The following is a 20794-nucleotide window of genomic DNA, read 5'->3' as shown; positions in this document are numbered from 1 at the left end:
CATTTTAATTAGTTGAAAAATTGGTTAACTCGTATTTGAATGATTCAAAGCCTCTATGTCGATTATTTTGAGAACTAGTTAAAAATAAAGAAGATAATAAAGATTAACGAGACTGCAAGAAGAATCCGTCCACCCTTGATGAATAAGCTCAAACCCACTATGACTGGGATACAAACAGAGATAAGAAAAATTAAGGGCAAATATATGTAATATACCCATTTATTTGAAAGAAGGGAGTTACATACACAGGTAAGAAGTAGTTTTAGGTGAGTGATTGGAGATATACGGACAAAAGCAACCAAAAACTGAATCTAAACAGTTTCATTCTCTGAACCCAACTCACTCTTCCTGCTGTGACATTTGCTGTATATACCATCAGATTCAAGTATGTTTATTTTCTCTTCAACTAGTTCCGCTGATTGAAATTTTTTAGTTAGTTCAAAATAATATTGTGCTATATAAACATTAGTTATTCTTATATATAAAATTTAATGAACCATGTAATTAAGGGATGCACATATGAATTACTGTTATTATGAACCTTTCAATGACGGACTTACTTGATCTTCTTGGGGTTGAACAAGATGTATTTGCTTACCTTGTGCAAAAAAAAAGAAAAAAAAGAAGAAGAAGAAGTAAGATAATACTCCCTCCGTTCCTTTTATAAGAGACATTTGATGCTTATGGCATGTTTCTATATATAAGAGACACTTAAAAGTTGTCTCTATTTTTTGTGTTGATTTCCTATTTTACCCATATTTATTGTCTCCAACTCACACTCTCTCTCCTTCCCACTTCTCTTTCTTTTAATAATTTACCATTATTCTCTCTCATGTTCTCTCTCCTTATTAATGAGGGTATTTTGAAAAAAAAATTATACTTTTTACACATTGATTGTTCTTAACTAATTTTAACTGTTTTTTTGATCAATGTAATTCGGTTATTCGTCTCTTATAATAAGGAACGGAGGGAGTATTATTGTAGTGGTCATTTTAAGGTTGTGCTATGCCCTCATACAACAGAAGTGTTTCTGTAAGTTTTAGGCTAATTCAATAAGAGAACTTATAAAAAAACATAAACACAAATGAGGATATTTTTAAACAAAATATATTAGCTTAAAAAAATTCCACACCCTCAACAAGTTCATTAGAGTCCCTTCTTACATCATCACAAGTACTAAATATAAGAGCTTATTTGACTTTTATTTTATATTAAATAGAAGACCCTAATCCACTTTGTCTATCATATTTATCTAATTTTTTTTCAAAATAGTCATTGTAATACTGATAGTTCTAACTAATATACTTGATTAGTAAGGATATTTAGGAAAAATAATACCTATTTATTATAAATAATTAACTTAACTAATTTTCTTAATCTACTCAAATTAGTCAACTAGTTCTTATATTAAGAATGGGAGGTAGTATTTTCATATGCCATGTCATATGTAGAACAAATTTGTCTATTTTCCTTTGCCATATTGCACTTGGCTTATAAACCCGAAATACTTCCTTTATGCCTTAATCCAATCAACAAAGTTCTTCATATTCTTGTTTGAGCTGCGATCTTCTTTGACACCATTAATGGCCTTTACCTTTAGCTGTAAAGCACTTGCTCTAAATCCCTCAGCACGGACCACTAGCCTAATCTTAGAAGCTATTTCTTCTCGGGTAATTAATGATCATATCGCTTCGATCAAGCCTTAGCCGGGAATACACTTTTTCTTCACATTCTTTTAGGAAGTCATAGTTTTCCCCATTAGTAATATCTGGTCTTACAACCCATAGGAATGGTTTGTTTGAGAGTTCAAGTCTCACTGCTAGTTCTTGTAACTGGGTATGATCAAATGTAGCTATACTTCCAAAAGCAACATAAATAACTGATTTATCTGGTTGTAGATCTAGCCAATTTAAGCAAGTTGAATCCTCCGGCCAAAACGATCAGGCTAAATGATCAATATGGTTGCTCTTTCTTGCTTGAAGTGGACCTATAGGAAGAATGTTTGGAGCAAAAACAAATGCTGGAGCCTCAAGCTCTAGAGTTCAGTTGCATATTACCCAGTCTGTGCTTTCCAGAAATTTGTTGCCCCTCACTATAAAGTTGAACAAATTTGTCTTGCGTTCAAGTTGTCACAAACTTGTGTCGTTTTGTCCTCATAGTAGGATCTCTGCCAAATGAATAATTTGATCTTTTGTTGGTGTTCCTATAATAGGTATAACAAATCATTTTGGAGAAGTTCTAAGAGTTTGGATACATATATTTGGTACACTCCCTCTTTTTAACTCATAATTTAAGCTATTACCTAAAAATCACATGCTTATGAGAAGTTTTATCATGATCTTCCTTATGATTAAATAGTTTAGTCATGATGTCAGACATACATATATTCAAGGTTTAGCTACCATATCAGAAACAATTTCTGATTAAAATCTCAAAGACTTTAAGTGAGGTGTCATAACCAGTGTTTTCATCAATTTATTTTCTTGGAATTAGTGGGACAAGCATTAATGACCTATGGTTACAAGTAGGATCAAATGTGCGCCCTCCTATTTACACAAAAAAACTTCCATACCTCTCTACTCATTGTTTGATTCTGAATTATGAGATTTTATGGGAAAATTTTCAGGAATTATGAGAGGTAAGTACTTCCGGTGGTATCAAAACTTAATGTTTTCCTTTATTGAAAATGGAATCATATCATGGGATGTGACGTGGATGTTGAATAAAGAATACCAATAATTATGATTTCGTCGTAGATACTCCAGTTACATTAAACGTGATTGGAAACATTTGGACGTGGAATTAGCTTTCTTATGTGCGGATCCTTTGATTAATTATGCTTTAACTTTTTCCCTTTGAAATAAGTGCACACTGGTCTATTTCATTCTTCTTTAGCCTTGGCAGTCCTATTTACAGGACAAAAAGAGAAAATTTTCATACAAATGTATAACTTTACCCTTCATATATTATTGTATTGATTTTGTTCTTATGAGATATATTGTATATTAAATAGGGATAAAATTAGAAAATTGTAGAATTTTAAATAAAAGTTAATGAAGTTTAAGGGTTTTATTGGTCTATACGAAACATGTTAGAAGTGATTTATAAATAGGACCATATGAGTATTAGACTATCATTAGCATGTAATTTTTTGTTTGGATGGAAATATATATTCTATTATTGAAAAAGAGATATAGACAACATACCTGTCTGGAATATTAAAGTATTCCATCTGACAAACTGACATAGCAATATAAGAAATTAATCTCTAAGTATTTCGCCGATTCTGCTAGGAATACCTATAAACTACCTCCGGTTTTAATATAAAACTGAATTGACTAATTTGTAAAAAATTAAGGTACTTCAAAAAGTATTTAATTATAGCATATATTTCATGATTTCTCTGAAACACTTATACATATTATTAGATTATATATCAGTTTATAAGCCAGTCAACTTTGTTTTAAAAAAATGATAAATATAATATTTTAAAGTAATTTGTTTAACTTTCTTACTTTTTTTAAATTAGTTAACTAGGTCTTGTATTAAAAATGGGAGGTAGTATTTTCATATGCTATGTCATATGCAGAACAAATTTGTCTATTTTCCTTTGCCATATTGCACTTGGCTTATAAACCCGAAATATTTCCTTTATGCCTTAATCCAATCAACAAAGTTCTTCATATTCTTGTTTGAGCTGCGATCTTCTTTGACACCATTAATGGCCCTTACCTTTAGCTGTAAAGCACTTACTCTAAATCCCTCATCATGGACCACTAGCCTAATCTTAGAAGCTATTTCTTCTTGGGTAATTAATGATCATATCGCTTCGACCAAGCCTTAGCCGGACCTTCCAAATATCACGAATGTGGCTCTCATCAATAAACTGGTCAGAAAAGAAAGGCCAACTCAAGAAACGTGCTCCATTGATGACGCTTTCTATCGTAGAATTCCAACCACAGTGGCTTAAGAAGCAAGCAATTGAATAATGACTTGTAAACTTTTGTTGATGAGCCCAACCCACTACCTTCCCACGGGAATACACTTTTTCTTCAAATTCTTTTAGGAAGTCATAGTTTTCCCCGTTAGTAATATCTGGTCTTACAACCCATAGGAGTGGCTTGTTTGAGAGTTCAAGTCTCAATGCTAGTTCTTGTAACTGGGTATGATCAAATGTAGCTATACTTCCAAAAGCAACATAAATAACTGATTTATCTGGTTGTAGATATAGCCAATTAAGTTGAATCCTCCGGCCAAAACGATCAGGCTAAATGATCAATATGGTTGCTCTTTCTTGCTTGAAGTGGACCTATAGGAAGAATGTTTGGAGCAAAAGCAAATGTTGGAGCCTCAAGCTCTAGAGTTCAGTTGCATATTACCCAGTCTGTGCTTTCCAGAAATTTGTTGCCCCTCATTATAAAGTTGAACAAATTTGTTTTGCGTTCAAGTTGTCGCAAACTTGTGTCGTTTTGTCTTCATAGTAGGCATCTCTGGAGCCAAATGAATAATTTGATCTTTTGTTGGTGTTCCTATAATAGATATAACAAATCATTTTGGAGAAGTTCTAAGAGTTTGGATACATATATTTGGTACACTCCCTCTTTTTAACTCATAATTTAAGCCATTACCTAAAAATCATATGCTTATGAGAAGTTTTATCAAGATCTTCCTTATAATTAAATAGTTTAGTCATGATGGCAGGCATACATATATTCAAGGTTTAGCTACAATGTCATAAACAATTTCTGTTTAAAATCTCAAAGACTTTAAGTGAGGTGTCATAACCAGTGTTTTCATCAATTTATTTTCTTGGAATTAGTGGGACAAGCATTAATGACCTATGGTTACAAGTAGGATCAAACGTGCGCCCTCCTATTTCCAAAAAAAAAAAAACTTCCATCCCTCTCTACTCATTGTTTGATTCTGAATTATGAGATTTTATGGGAAAATTTCCAGGAATTATGAGAGGTAAGTACTTCCGGTGGTATCAAAACTTGATGTTTTCCTTTATTGAAATGGAATCATATCATGGGATGTGACGTGGATGTTGAATAAAGAATACCAATAATTATGATTTCGTCGTAGATACTTCAATTACATTAAACGTGATTGGAAAGATTTGGACGTGGAATTAGCTTTCTTGTGTGCGAATCCTTTGATTAATTATGCTTCAAATTTTCCTCTTTGAAATAAGTGCTCCACTAGCTTATTTCGTTCTTCTTTAGCCTTAATATGTACTCCTCTAATCCTATTTATAAGATAAAGAGAGAAAACTTTCATATGAATATATAACGTCGCCCTTCATTTATTATTGTATTGACGTATTCTTATGAAGTGTATTTTATATTAAATAGGGATAAAGTTAGAAAGTTATTAAATTTTAATGAAAGTTAATGAATTTTGGTTTTTATTGGTTTATATGAAACATGTTGGAAGTGATTTATAAATAAGACCTCAGGAAAATTAAACTATCATCAGCATGTAATTTTTTGTTTGGATGGAAATATATATTTCTGTTATTGAAAAGGAGATATAGACGACACACCTGTCTGGAACATTAAAGTATTCCATTCAACAAACTGATATACCCATACGAGAATATCCTTAAGCATTTCGCCAACTCTGCTGGGAACGTTTTAACCGAATTGACTAATTAGTGAAAAATTAAGGTAGTTAAAAATTTATTTAATTATAGCATCTATTACATGATTTTTCTAAAATATTTATATATATTATTGGATTAAATATCAGTTTATAAGCCAGTCAAATTTGTTTTAAAAATTATAAATATAATATTTTAAAGTAATTTGTTTGACTTCCTTAATCTCCTCAAATTAGTCAATTAGGTTTTATATTAAGAATTGGAGGTAGCATATCCTAACAATAAATGGTAAAATGACTCCTTTTGAATAATGTATTTTGTGCACCAATATTGTGCATCAAATTTTACTCTCTGAAACATTTTGACTCTGATGGTAACTTAACTATTGGGCCATGTTTAGAACATCTTGGAAATCAACGTGTAATTAATATAATGGTTTATAACTTAATATTTTGTGGGATTGTGTGGCCACCTATTAAAGCCTGCTTTCTTCTAAACGATGTGCAAATGGAGCCACCACACTCCATAAATTGGCATTATTTGTTTTTGCTTTAATATTTCATTGTGTAGAGAAAGACTATCGGTTTGTTAGTTGGATCTGATAACTGCTAAGATGAATGATCTTCTAACCCAATGAAGCACTCTGTGTGGAATTATTGTTGAGTGCTGTAGATTATGAGAACTACTAATAGTTTTGGAGATAGTAACTTGTAATTTTTTTACCCGTGATAGGAAAGCTAGAAAGTCGAATTTAAGGACTGGCATTATGGGCCTCAAGTTAATTCAATAAAAAAACTTCAAAACAACCAAAAAGAACAAAAACAAAGTAGGATACTGTTGAAGATTGCCTTGAGAAAAAAAAAACATTTAACACCCTCCGTAAGTTCATCAGTTTTTTTACGGTGATATATCAGTGCAAGTATTTCAGATGCTAAGAGGGTGAACAAAGTTTCTCTTAGTTCCTTTGTCATATTGCACTTGAGTTATAAATTCGAAATACTTTCCTTATGCTTTAATCCAATTAACAAAGTTGTTCAAATTTTTGTATGAGCTGCCACCTTCTTTGACACTATTGATGACGTTTTCCTTCAGTTGTAAAGCCCTTAATCTGAATCCCTCATCATAGACCACTTGCTTAATCTTATTTGCTATTTCTTCTCGGCTAACTATCACATTGCTTCGATCAAGCCTTAACCCGACCTTCCAAATATCACAAATGTAGGTCTCATCAATAAACTGGTCAGCAAAGAAAGGCCAACACAAAAAAGGCACTCCATTGATGACACCTTCTATGGTAGAATTCCAACCACAATGGCTAACGAAACAAGCAATTGAAGGATGACTTAGAACCTTTTGCTGAGGAGCCCAACCAACTACCTTCCCATGAGAACATAACCTCTTTTCAAATCCCTTTAGAAACTCACAGTTTGCCCCGTTATTGATATCTGATCTTACAACCCACAAAAATGGCTTGTTTGAGACCTCAAGTCCCAATGCTAGTTCTTGCAACCGGTTATGGTCAAATTTAGCTAAACTTCCAAAAGCAACATAAATAACTGATTTTTCTCGTTGTAGATCTAGCCAATTTAAGCAAGTTGAGTCCTCTGGCCAAAGGGAACTTGCTAAATGATCAATGTGGTTGTTCTTTCTTGCTTGAAGTGGACCTATAGGAAGAATCCTCGGAGCAAAAGACAATGTTGGAGCCTCATGTTCATGCGTTGAGTTGCAGATGACCCAGTCAGTGCTTTCCACAATTTTGTTGCTCCTCATTACAAAGTTGAACAAAGTTTTTTGTGCATCCAAGTTGTCACAAACTTGTGTCCACATTAAATGTGTTGTCCTCATGGCAGGAATCTCTGGAGCCAAATGAATAATCTGATCTTTTGTTGGTGTTCCTAGAATACATATTACAAATCACTTTTGAGAAGTTCTAACTGTTTGGATACTGATAGAGGTGCTTTTACTGGTCAAAGCTTAAAAGTAAAAGTAGGAAGATACAAGAAAGGGGAAAGCCATTTCTGCCGTCCAGGGTATTGACCTCAAGCTTCCTTCTGTTTTGGAGAAAGAAACTAAGCATTGGAGTTGTTTTAGGGTGGCTATAGGCCTGACCTAGAAAAGGGTGTATTGGGGATTGTGTGATTCGCTTTTTGGGCTTATATTAGTAATGGTTGTATCCTGAGAGGGGTAGGACTTGTTGTGTAATTTGAGAGTAGTGAGAAGAGCTTTTTTGTAATTTGAGAGTAGTGAGGAGAGCTCTGGCCTCTCGAATGCCAGTTTGGTGTGGAGGAAGATAGCCTTTCTTCATCATTTATCTCTCTCTTTCGGTGTGTTTTTCTTACTTTTGTAACTTCTTTCTGTTCTGGGAGGAAGATTATTGTGAGTAAATCCAGTTTTATTGTTGTTTCTCCCTTATTTCTGTTTGGGCACTAGCAGATACAGACACTTAAGCTATAGTAAGTAAAAGCCAAATGCTTGTGAAATGATTTTTTATGATCTTCTTTACGAAAAGTTTAGTTGTGATGTCAGACATAAATGTTAAAGGTTTAGGTGCTATGTCTGAAACAGTTTCAGATCAAAATCTTAAACAGTTCAAATGAGGATCTATAACTAGTGCCTTGACTTTTTTAAATATTGAAGGCTAAATTCTCATCAAGTGTTCATTATCATTTTCGTATGCTGATTCCTAAATGCGAAAGAAAATAACAAAGCAAATGGCCTCACCATCACTGTCAATGATTCCATCATGAAGCAGTTTTGGGATGCTGAGAAACAAGGCCAAGTTTGAAGCTGAAGCAGGAAAGAACACAGCCCGTTTGATTTCCATCTTCTCTCCAGCTTCAAGTGCCCATCCCCTACCCTTATCTGCCAATATACAACTGATCTTTTCGCTCTCTGATTCATCTATCTCTTGGATCAGCTTCTCCAACTTCTCTGGCATGACTTGCCACCCTGAATCCATTAATCTGTCCACAGGACGAGCCTTGTTTTCCTCTTGTTGTAGCCCTCCAGGGATTGATACCAGTTTAATCTGATAATTTCCCACTCGCTCTTCTTCTCCTTCTTCTTCACCCCTTGTTGCCCGAATAGCTTTCATGATTCGCTTGTGGTTGAGGTCCGTGTTCACGAATGTGATTTTGATGCCATGTTTGCGCAATTCAAGTGAAAGCTCCATAAGAGGATTAATATGGCCTTGTATTGGTAAGGGTAAAACCAAAACATGTGCTCTACTCATTGTTTGATTCTGAATTCTGACATTTTGCGGAAACATTTCCAGGAATTATGAGAGGTAAATACTTCCCAGCGGTACAAAATTTGATATTTTCCTTTTGAAAAAGGGGCTACATCAGGGGATTGACTGATGTTGAATAAAGAATACTAGTAATTATAACGTCTTCGTCGATGCTCCAGTTACATAAAACGTGATTGGAAACAATTGGATGTGGAATTAGCTTTCCTACGTGCAAATCCTTCAAGATAATCTATTTTATGTACCGTGATAATTGTGTATCAATTCTTTCTCTTTGAAATAATGCCGCCACTGATCTCTTTGGTTTCTTTTCAGACTTAGCTTGTACTCCTCCCTTGATGATGGTTCTAAATATACGGTATATTTTTTAATTTTTTTTAAATTATTCTTATGGATACTTTTTTAATGATAATCAAGTAGGAGAGAGAGGGAGAATATTAAAGAAAATAATTATAGTATATTAAGAAAAACATGTCATATTTTTTATAATTAATTAACTTATCTAACTTTCTTAATTTAATTAAATTAATTAAATAGGTCTTACATTAAGGAGAGGAGGAATATTACATTATGGTTGGCGTGAAGAACTAGTGAGCATATTGTGTAAGTTCTCCATTCCAAAATTATTTTCCCTAAACATCCCTTATATTATGCTCAACACGTAATTTTCTTTTGGACGGAAATATATATCTCTATTGGAGATTCTGAGACGTAATTTCTCAGAATTCCTAGTTGACAATGATAACTTGACTATAATGAATCGTAGGGCTAATTTGAGAGGTCTCGAAAGTTAATTCATTCCTACACTGCCAAATGGCATAAAGAATGAGGGCAGTTAACAGAAGAAGTAAATATGCTTTGTGACTCTGATCTATTTAGTTCTGTCATGAACTTAACATATATTGCACCGTGTTTAGGCTAGAAACCCGTGTACATATCATGGAAATCAACAAGATATCGGTTTATAACGATATTTTGTGAGATTGTGTGGAAAGCTATTGAATCCTGCTCTCCTTTATACTTCTTGGGCTTTATGTTCTTCATAAATTGACATTTGTTTTTGCTTTAATGTTCAATTGTGTGTATTCACTGTAAAGAACGACCATTGGCTTGTTAGTTGAAGCTGATAATGGTTAAGAAGAATGATCTCGAGTATTGTAGATTATGAGAACTATTAGTTTTGGAAAGAGGAACTCAATTTTTACTTGTGACAGAAAAACTAGAAAGTTGAATGTAAGGATTGGCGTCAGTGGCCTTAGACTCTTGGGTTAATTCGACAAAAGCACCTCAAAACAACTAAAACGAATAAAAACAAACTAGGATACTGTTAAAGAAAATCCATGAGCTTCCACACCCTTGACAAGTTCATTAGAGCTTTTTTACAGTGATATATCAGTGCAAGTATTTGGTATGTTTAAAGGGACATTCTTCTGTATCATATGGTGAACAAAGTTTCAAAAATTTGTCTGAACTGCCACCTTCTTTGACACTGAATGGCTTTTTCCTTCAGCTGTAAAGCCGTTGCTCTAAATCCCTCATCAAGGAGAACTTGCTAAATCTTAGATGCTATTTCTTCTCGACCAATGATTCTGTCGTGTTGGTCGAGCCTTAAGCCAACCTTCCAAATATCACAAATGTAGGTCTCATTAAGGAACTGATCGGCAAAGTAAGGCCAGCACAACAAAGGAACTCCATTAATGAGCCCTTCTGTGGTAGAATTCCAACCACAATGGCTTACGAAGCAAGCAATAGAAGGACACCTTAGAACTTTCTGCGGAGGAGCCCAACAAACAACCTTCCCATGAGAAGATAATCTGTCCTCAAATGCTTTTAAGAAGGCATAGTTTGCCTCATTGTTGATATCTGATCTTACAACCCATAGAAATGGCTTGTTTGAGAGTTCAAGTCCTAGTGCTAGTTCCTGCAACTGGAGGAAATCAAAGATAGTAAAACTTCCAAAAGCAACATAAATAACCGACTTATCTGGTTGTTGATCAAGCCACTTTAAACAAGTTGAGTCTTCTGGCCAAAACGATCCTGCTAAATGATGAACATCGTTGCTCTTGCTTGCTTGGAGTGGACCAATAGGAAGAATATTTGGAGCAAAAGCAAATGCTGAAGGCTCAAGTTCAGGAGCCGAGTTGCAGATCACCCACTCTGCAACTTCTACAGCTTTGTTGTTTCTCATAGTTGAGCACAATTTTTTGTGCATTCAAAGTCATCACTAATTTGTGTCCACACAAAATGTTTTGTCCTCATAGCAGGCATATTTGGCCCCACACGAATAATCTCATCTTTTGCTGGTGTTCCTGAGTTGGAAATCAGAAATCATTTTGGACAAGTTATAGTCACTGTTGGTTAATTTAATTATAATGCCCAACACTTGTAAAAGAGATTTGGTATCAATATAAAAGTTAGTTTATATATATTCAAAATATTTAAATGATTAGATGAAGGGCAATTAATTGTCTCACCATCAGTATCAATGATTCCATCATCAAGCAGTTTTGCTGAAAGACAAGGCCAAGAGTGAAGCTGAAGCAGGCCAGAATGAAGCTCTTTGGATTCCCATCTTTTCTGCAACTTCAAGTGCCCATCCCATGCTCCCATCTGCAACAACACAACTGATATTTTCACTCTCTGATTCTTCATTTATCTCTCGTATCAGCTTTTTCAGCTTCTTTGGCATTACTTCACAGATTGACACTGTCAATTTTTCCAGACAGTTTCTATCTTCATCTTGTCCCAACCCATCTGGGATTGAGACTAGTTTAACCTCCTTCCCCACCTGGTCTTGATCTTCACCTCTTGCTTCATGAGCTTTCGCGATTTCTTGTGATTGAAATCAGTGTTCACAAATATGACTTTGATGCCATGTTTGACTAGCTCACATGAAAACTCCATAAGAGGCTTGACGTGGCCTTGTTCTGGATAAGGCAAAGCCAAAATATGTGCTCTACTCATTGTTTAACTCAAAACCAGATCTTACTGTTCTCCTCTATGTGAACAAGTAGCTTCTTATAATGATGATTATTCTTTCCACTTAATGCTCGTGCAAGAATTGCAAGACTTCCAAGTCGTATATATACTACTACATTTTTATGATACGCCTGAGAAAACAATTTAATCCTTGTTTTTGTAAACATTGTCCCTTAATAGCTATTGGCTTTGTCTTCATAGATGTATCTTGGGTTTATTTGTTTCTTTTGATGAAAGTCTAATGATTAATATTTGCTATTGGCATGCTGATTTGCACGGAAATCAATTCTTTAATGGGAATTGAGCATAAGGACAAACAAAAGAAACAGTGTAATTTGAGAAAAAGAATTGAAAATTTATGTGGGCCACAACAAAACAGAGGAGGAGACGAAAGAAGCAATGCCAATGTACCAGCCACATATTGATACTTCAATTTTAACAACTGTGCTATTGGCCTTTAAAAAAAGCTTGGTTTTTTTTTTTTTAAATTTTCATCTTACTAACATAAATATATAAAGAAATTATAGATAATCAACAAAAATGATTATAAATTTAATTATATATCTTAGTCGATTAACCCAAATATAAATAGTAATAGTTTCGTACAAGAGAATCCTCTCTTATTCAAGTATCAAACTTCTCTTAGTTAAATTTTTTTTGACTTTATTGCCATAGTTAAATTCAAGTACCATCAGGGAAGATGGATCAGGCTAGAATGCAACTAGTTTGATTACATCTTCTCTAAAACCACACAACAAATCGTATTGCTGTTTATAGATTCTAAAACTACCAATGCTTATTACAATTTCCATCTTCTCTAAAACCACACAACAAATCGTATTGCTGTTTATAGATTCTAAACTTAACAATGCTTATTGCAAGCACCCATAAGGAAAAAAAAGTAGTTGTGAAAGGTGGTTGAGAAACACCTTTCAGGGGCTATGGATTTAGATTCTTGTTCATTTATTTTATAAGGTAGGCTGAGAAGTTTAACATCATTGCAACACTTCGTAGATCTAATTCTTCATTTTGATCCACTTGACAAAACCATCTAGATTATTGCGAGATTTACCACCTTCTCTGATTCCACTTAGAACTTTTTCCTTGAGATGTTTTGCCCTCTCCTTCAAATCCTCATCATTCAAGAGTTGCTCAATTTTGCCTCTAATTTCATTGCTTGTGATTATGCCCCTTTCATCTGTCTCAAATCCCATTCCCACATTCCAAACATCACAGACATAGCTCTTATTCAGGAACTGATCTGCAAAGTGAGGCCAGCAAAGAATGGGAATTCCATTGCTTACACTTTCCATGGTGGAGTTCCAACCACAATGACTTATGAAGCAAGCAACTGAAGCATGACTCAGAATCTTCTTCTGCGGAGCCCAACCAACCATTTGACCACGATCACCAACTCTGTCTTCGAATCCTTGAGGGTATTCATTATTGTTCCCTTGTCTGAAGTCCGGTTGTGCAACCCAGATAAAAGGTCTGTTGGAAAGTTCAAGCCCTAAAGCCAGTTCTCGGAACTGGGTTGGACTCATAGTTCTGAAACTTCCAAACGCAACATAAATAACTGAACTAGGTGACTGCTGATCTAGCCAGTTCATAATAGTGAGGTCTTGGGGCCAGAAATTGCCCACTGAGTTTCCTGAAGCATTGCTTGTCAGAAGTGGGCCTATGGGTATGATATTTGGAGACAAAGTAAATGCAGATTGCTCAAGGACATTACTTGAATTGCAGAGAAGCCATTCAGTGAGCTGCATAGACTTAATGTTCCTCATCATCAGTTCAAAAATATGCTTCTGAGTGGTCAGGTTCCCAACATTAAGCCAGGCGAGGTTTTCAGTACTAAGGCTAGGCATTGAAGGTGATAGTTGAATGGTCTCTTTTCTCAATGGTGTTCCTGCAAATTTTGAATGGGAAAACATCATAATCAACAAGTTATTATGTTCTAAATAATCAAGTGAAGTACCATGAACTAACCATTTTTGTCAATGATTCCATTCTCAATCAACTTTGGGATGCTCAATCCATGCACCAACTGTGCTGCTGCTGCAGGACAGAAGGCTGCTCGTGTAATTCCTTTCTTCTTGGCAATATCAAGGGCCCATCCAATGCTTTGATCAGCAAGAACACAGCTTATCTTCTCACTTTCTGAACCATTAATCAAACAATCAATGAGCTCTTCAACTTTCCCAGGCATGTGTCTCAAGACTTCTCCAGTGGACACCGGCTTTTTTGCCTTCTCTGCAGAATCTGACCCATCAGCTATCCACACCAGACTAATTTTTGATCCTATGTCACTTCCCTCTGCAAATGAACTCGTGATCCTCTCATGATTATACTTGGTGTTTACAAAGCTTACTTTGATCCCATGTTTAACTAAGCATAGAGAAAGCTCCATTAAAGGAATCACATGTCCTTGGACAGGGTAAGGAATGACTAGAACATGTGGCCTTGCCATACTTGACTCTATACTTTTCTGTTGCTCTGCAGATTCTGCAAGTTCATACCGTTTATAAATCCTACTCATGTTGATATCAAGTTTTCAGAGTCTGGGATGAACCAGCATTTGATTCTATTCTTGTCTTATTTTGTGGTTTTATTATCCGACTTTGGGACAAGTTTACATGCACCTAATCTTTGTCGTTCTACATATTCATTCTGATAAACTAAAATTGGGATCTTAAATGTCAGATATGAGAAACAAAAATTTTATCTATTAGTCAAAATCAAGTAACATTAGCAAGGACTAAAAATTTTGTTTTCTTCTTCTTTTCTAAGTGATTCTTTAGTTTTTGTTGTTACGGTTAACCTTAGTGAATTATAATGTTCGATGAATTATGAGTTCTTTGGATTTTGCTTATCCCTTCTTTTCTTTTCTTTTTTCCTTTAAAATTTTCGTATGATTGGAGAAAGCTACAAGTACAAAGAGAATGATGAAGTGTTCTTGTTGGCCAGTTTGAGATGACACTTGGGATTTGTTTGAACTGATTTCAACCTACATAAATAGTGGGAGCCTGGGAGGATTCAAAATTGGAGATTTGATAAAAATGTTAAAAGATTCGTGTTGTAACCGTTTGAAAATTGTTGAAGATTTATGGTAATTTTTAAAAGGTTAAATAGATCCAACTCTTAAATTAGAGGGAGTGTAATGTATTTTCACCCAACATTTAAATTCTAATAAATTAGCAGCAAAAAGGATGGCAAAGAAAAACATTCATAGGCAATCCAAAGAAATTACATCTATTCCCATAACCCACAAAAAAAAAAAAAAACAAAGAGAACTCCTTCTATTCATAAAAAGTGTCACTTCGGAGTATTTTACACATGCCAAGAAAATCATCAGGTGACTTGGATTACAGTAAAATGTAATGATATTTTATTAATTACCCTTTACTTAAAATGCTTTCTATATACTTTCTTCCATACTAATGTCTAATGAAGACTAAAACAGTTTTTAAAAAAAGATGACTACTTTATTGAAATTCTAAAATAAGAAATATTTTGATGAATCATAAAAAAAATTACTAGTGAGAATTCTTATGTACGAAAGGATTTATATATATATATATAAACAATTTATCATTATATTTGCATAAAATTTGGGGAAATACACACAAGAATAATGAATCAATAATTCAACAGAGTAAGGGCAAAATGCTAGACGAAGATATTATGAGACGGACAAATTTAGTCATGAATAATGAGATCGACAAGGAATCTGGATCGTATCATTAACAATATATGAAGCCCAGTATGTTTAATATTTTGTGCATGTTAATTTTTTTTTAAAAGAATTTGACAGAAAAATCTGTACACTTGGAAAAAAAATTGATACAAGGCATCAAATAATCACATCATTTAAAATTTAAGAAAACTATTTGCATATAATTCTAAATTTACATTAGAGATATTATTCAATAAAACTAGATACTGAATGAATTGTTACCCAAAAAAACATAAAGAAACATCAATTGAAATTTTTTAAAACAATTACTCTCTTCTATCCAAAACATAGAAGTTAGAAAGGATTAAAATGAGTCATTTTTTCCTAAACTATCCAGCCGTTTGCTCGTATCAAAAGAATTTTCATCTTTTATAAATAACCAATTTACTTAATTTCTTTAATATCTATAAATTGATTATTAAGCTTTTACACATAAGACCTAAGGGAGCAGTAATTTTAAATTTTAAAGGGTTAATACATTTTTAGTTTTTCAAATTTGCTTTCATTTTGATTTTAATCTCTCGAGTTTTAAATTATATGTTTTGGTACTTTAAGTTTCTTTTCATTGAAAACACTAGTCCCTATAATCCAATAAAAATATCGATCATTTTGCCCTTTGAGGGACCAAAACCAAAATGACAGCAATTTTGAGAAACCAAATATTATATTAGCTTATTTTTAAAATTAATTCAACGAATCATGTGATGAAACTTGAAAATAGATAAGAAAATTGTATTGTTATTATTTTCTTCCCCTTAAAAGAGAGTGGTGGGGTAATGGTGGGAAAGCAAAGCATTATACTAATGTAATATTTTGTGGAGCATATAAAAAATTGTTTGCAGATAGCCAGGCCAACTTGTCAACTTGCTTCTTTATCACAAATTGATACACTCAAAGTAATTGATCCTCTCTCTCTCTCTCTAAATATTTTGTTTGTTTCTTTAATATTATTCTCTCCCACAAAAAGAATTGAATCTTAGGGAGTGATGATCCATTAATTTGCACGTTGTCTCTTAGTTGTTTAGTGCTTTCATCAAAACAAATTTTTTAAAAAGTTTGGATTATTTTTGTTATTTTATGTGTGTGGGAATCAATTGATGATCTCTTTCAAAGTTTGGAGAAAGCAATATCCATCGTTTGAGATATTTCTTTGGAAAATAAAATAAAAAAGAAGAAAATTGTACGAAAGTATACAAAATATTATGTGGAGGACAGTTCGATTCGATCCAAAAATTATTATATTGGTTCTTCATATAGTTTGATTGGTTAAAAAATCGGTTAAATAAATGACAAAATAAATTGATCGTACAAGAATAACACTACAATTGATTGATTAAACAAAGTCCTAAGTTCAGCTCTTCTGTTAATATCATAATTTTATTAATAAGTAATTTATAAATATCTTTATAAGTACTCTTTCATGTTCGTAAGTCTTTAAGATCTAATTCACTTAATTTTGTCAGGAGAAAATTAAAATCAATTTGAATCAATTTATTTTCATAATCATTTGATTTTCATGGCAATTGGACATACAATTGCATAGTTATAAAAATATCTTAAGGATGTATAACATTATGCTAGCAAAGAGACAAAGTCATGGGAATCCAAATATCTGGAAAAATCATTTTCTTCCTCTTCGTTTTCTTTTCTTTTTAACATACATGAACATATGCTCTTCCAGAATCCTTTAAAATTCATTGCGTGATAAAGCAGAAAAAAAGCAAAAACAAAATTGTGAACCTAACTTTTACACCCATGAACAGATTTTACTTATAAATTAGGACCGATATTAAAAGGCATGAGGCATAAAGTTAGCAATACTTTTTAAAACGTTAAAATTGTATAACACTTGTATAAAATTCCTCCCCGCCCTACACATTAGAATTAGATAACTAATTCATAAAAATTGAGAAAATTAGATAAATTAGTTATATGTAAAAAAAAAAAAAAGATCTAATGATTTTTGTAAATCATTCTTTTTAATCATTTCCATTAAAAACTGTTATCTCGACAAAAAACTCTCTTAATATATGTAATTAATAAGAAGGTTTTAGGGGAAATTAGAAATAATAAATTTAAGAGACAATAAATTTATTTTCTTTTATCAACGGCTAGTTGTCTCACTGGCAATACGACCCGTTACTTTTAGAGATTTAGTTTGAGACCGGTATTAATATGTTTGTGAGTATTATTTTTTGTGGGATCTTCTTCCACTTCACTTTGTAATGATGTTGAGATCAATAGGTGAGACTTTATCTCGTAGGGTTGGTAGATTTTTTTGGTTGGGAGCCAATGAAGAAGAGAAGAGAATAATAATAATAAGTGCGCGTGAGGAAGTGGTCCTTTGATCCGTAGCTTCCCCAGCTAAGAAATTAGTTATTTGAGTTGGAAATTGGGACGCTCTCAACTTCAACTGCAACCACTTACCTCTTTTTATTTTAATCCAGCTCAGCAACGACCCTTTTCTATGTGAAATACCACTTTTGACCCCCTTCGAGGGGAAAAAAGGACAAAACATGATGTGCACCCCTTTTGTCCTCTTTCCCTATTATTCAGTCCTCCATGTCCTCTTTCCCTATTATTCAGTCCTCCATGTCCTCTTCCTTGCCTCTTGTTCTCGCCTTGATATTGCCAGTGATGGTGATCGACTTAACACATGTTGAGGGATATCCAGTGTGTATAAATCTTATTTGGATAATTTATATTTTAATTTGAAATTTATGTATATAAATAAAGGCATCTTTAAAGAGAAAAATTAATTTGCGACACATTTAAGAAGAATAACCATGTTTTAATATTAGTGGGGTAGTATTTTTTTGTGTGTGGTTATGTTCAATATCAAAGGCAATGGTTTTGGGTATAAAAAATATGACAACATCTGGATTATAGTCTAATTCAACTATTGACAGTTATTCAATATCAAAGCCAATCTTACAAAAATTATTTTTTTATTCCAAATGAAAATTTTAGATGATTAATTTATAGATATTAAGAAAATTATTTAAATTAGTTATTTATAACAACTATGTGTTGGTTTCTTATTTCTCTGAAAAACCCTAATGACAAAAATCTTCTTAATAAATGCAATTAATAAGAATAATTTAAAGAATTATTAATAAATTTAAGAGAAAAACAAAATTTTTACCAAAATAAAATTTAAATATTATATTTGAAGTCAGAATAAATTATTCAATTATTTTTTATGTTTACCATGAAAACAAATTTGTCAACTAATTCTTACACCTAAATATTAAGAAGGAACAAAAATTTGACAAAATCTAAACTGCAGGAATCAAATCCCAAAAGAAGCAAAACAGTACAAAACCTCAGTCCAACAACAGGGCATGCAATTGGGACATGCCCTGCCTTCAAACCAATGGCAACTACTATTTGTCCCTTTTCTCTATTTTTATTTGTCTCCTTGCCCCCACCCTCTCCTCATTTTTTTCACCTTTTTATGCTAATTGTTAGACCAACAGCTCACACCATTCTCCAACTTTACATCCAAAAAATATTTTTTGCATCAAATAATTAATTAAAAAATTACACCAAAAAGTGTTGTGCATAATATCTATATTTTATAAATTCCCTCCTTTATTTTCTTTCTTTTTCCTTTGATTACATCACATGCTTTAATCTTAAGAAGGCTTTGGCTTAGCCTTGCACTTCCTTCCTTTTGACCATACAAATAATTTTCTCAAAATATTTTTTGTGTTTCATATCATGACAGTTTGAACTTTAAATTGGGTCTCTACTTACATCCTCTCTTATTTGGACTTGTTATATTAACTATGTTTCATCATACTATATTTTTATTATGGTTATGGGCTGCTGAAATTAACTTTTAATAAAAGTTAACCTATGATTTTAAAAACTATCAAATTTAATATAATAGTCTAAAATGAAAAAATTAATCTGCAAGTCCCTATAGAATTATTTGATTTTCAATCAGCTTTCTTATATTTCACCTAATTTTAATCACTTTATTGTTTTTTTTAATCAAATCCATATATGTTTGTGTAATTTTTGATCAGGTCCTTTTTAGGTGACTCATAATAAAACTACAAAAACCTAATTAAAAGACTACAAAGAGCTAAAGAAAAAGACTGCAAAAACCTCATTAGAATTGAAGAAAACTATGTCCCCTCAATTGAAACAACATACAATTAGAAAAAATTATAAGAACGTAATAAATAAAAAAGACTACGTAACTTGTTTAAAAATCAGGTAAATTTATAACAACTTGGAAATTAATTTTCTCCTCTAAAATTAGTGATGTGGTCATTTAAGAAAAGTGATTTCCATCATATTTTTATTGCTTGATGAGTCATGCTACTGTTGGTTTTTATACACTTTTTTAAATTGCCACTTTATTCATTCAATTTAGCTATCTATTAAAAAGATTATATCATATTAAATATTGTACATATGTTTCTTAAATTTTAAAAAGTTATATATCTGGAAAATATCACACCATCCTTAATATTTTTTAATTAAAAAAATACAAGACAAATCAATTGGGCGACTGACGTTTCTTTCCGTTTTGATCAAAATTATCAAAATTTCTTTTTCCTTAATCCAACATCCATATTTCTTCCTATAAAAGTATTTTTATTACTTGTTAATGAGACTCATAATTTTCTTAATTGAAAGTGAGACTCACACTTTAAAAGATGCAGAATCCTTTCGAAAAATAGAGAAAACATGAAATTATGCTCACATATATGAAGTTTATTTTAAGTCAACGCATTGCAATTATATGATTAATTTGATACATTTCAGAAACAAAATATTCAGAATTTTGTATAAGGATATTCATAAAGTGTATTTGCCAAAAGCATTGCATAATATATATATATATATATATATATATATTAATTTTCGGTCATTAACTTCATAGTCAATTTTGGCTTTTTTTTTTTTGACCGAAGAAGTTTGGCTCGTTTTAAAACTACAAATATCTGGGGAAAAAAACTACTCTTCCGGTTCTTATTATAAGACCCAATTTGACTTTTTATTTGGTCCTAATTATAAGACCCAATCCATTTTCTCTCTTATATTTATGCATTTTTTTCCAAGATAATCCTTCTAATAATGATAGTTTTAGCCAATATACTTAATTAGCAAGGATATTTTAGGAATAACAACACTTATTTATTATAAATAACCAACTTAACTTACTTCCTTAATCTCTTCAAATAAGTCAATTGGGTCTTATAATTAGGACCGGAGG

General features: G+C 32.6%; 1 protein-coding gene and 1 pseudogene across 1 annotated transcript; both read right to left on the bottom strand.

Moving 5' to 3' along the window:
- Window positions 1-6607: 6607 nt before the first annotated feature.
- LOC114756118 (UDP-glycosyltransferase 83A1-like) lies at window positions 6608-11813 on the bottom strand (annotated as a pseudogene).
- A 955-nt stretch (window positions 11814-12768) lies between these two features.
- On the bottom strand, window positions 12769-14295 carry LOC114756120 (UDP-glycosyltransferase 83A1-like). Its single transcript, XM_028945035.1, has 2 exons — window positions 13815-14295; window positions 12769-13734 (listed from the first exon to the last, which is right to left on the bottom strand). The coding sequence occupies exons 1-2, from the start codon at window positions 14293-14295 to the stop codon at window positions 12845-12847; spliced, it is 1371 nt and encodes a 456-aa protein (XP_028800868.1). The 3' UTR covers window positions 12769-12844.
- Between the last annotated feature and the right edge of the window lie 6499 nt (window positions 14296-20794).

This window comes from Neltuma alba, unplaced genomic scaffold, assembly GCF_004799145.2.
Source record: "Neltuma alba isolate B1F8T4 unplaced genomic scaffold, ASM479914v2 tig00010372_pilon, whole genome shotgun sequence".
NCBI lineage: Eukaryota > Viridiplantae > Streptophyta > Magnoliopsida > Fabales > Fabaceae > Neltuma > Neltuma alba.
This window is presented reverse-complemented; position numbering and strand designations above follow the sequence as displayed.

Coding starts and splice junctions, on each gene's coding strand:
- LOC114756120 (XM_028945035.1), bottom strand. CDS start 14,295: ATGGCAAGGCCACATGTTCTAGTCATTCCTTACCCTGTCCAAGGACAT. Junction 13,735..13,814: donor TGGAATCATTGACAAAAATG/GTTAGTTCATGG, acceptor CAAAATTTGCAG/GAACACCATTGAGAAAAGAG.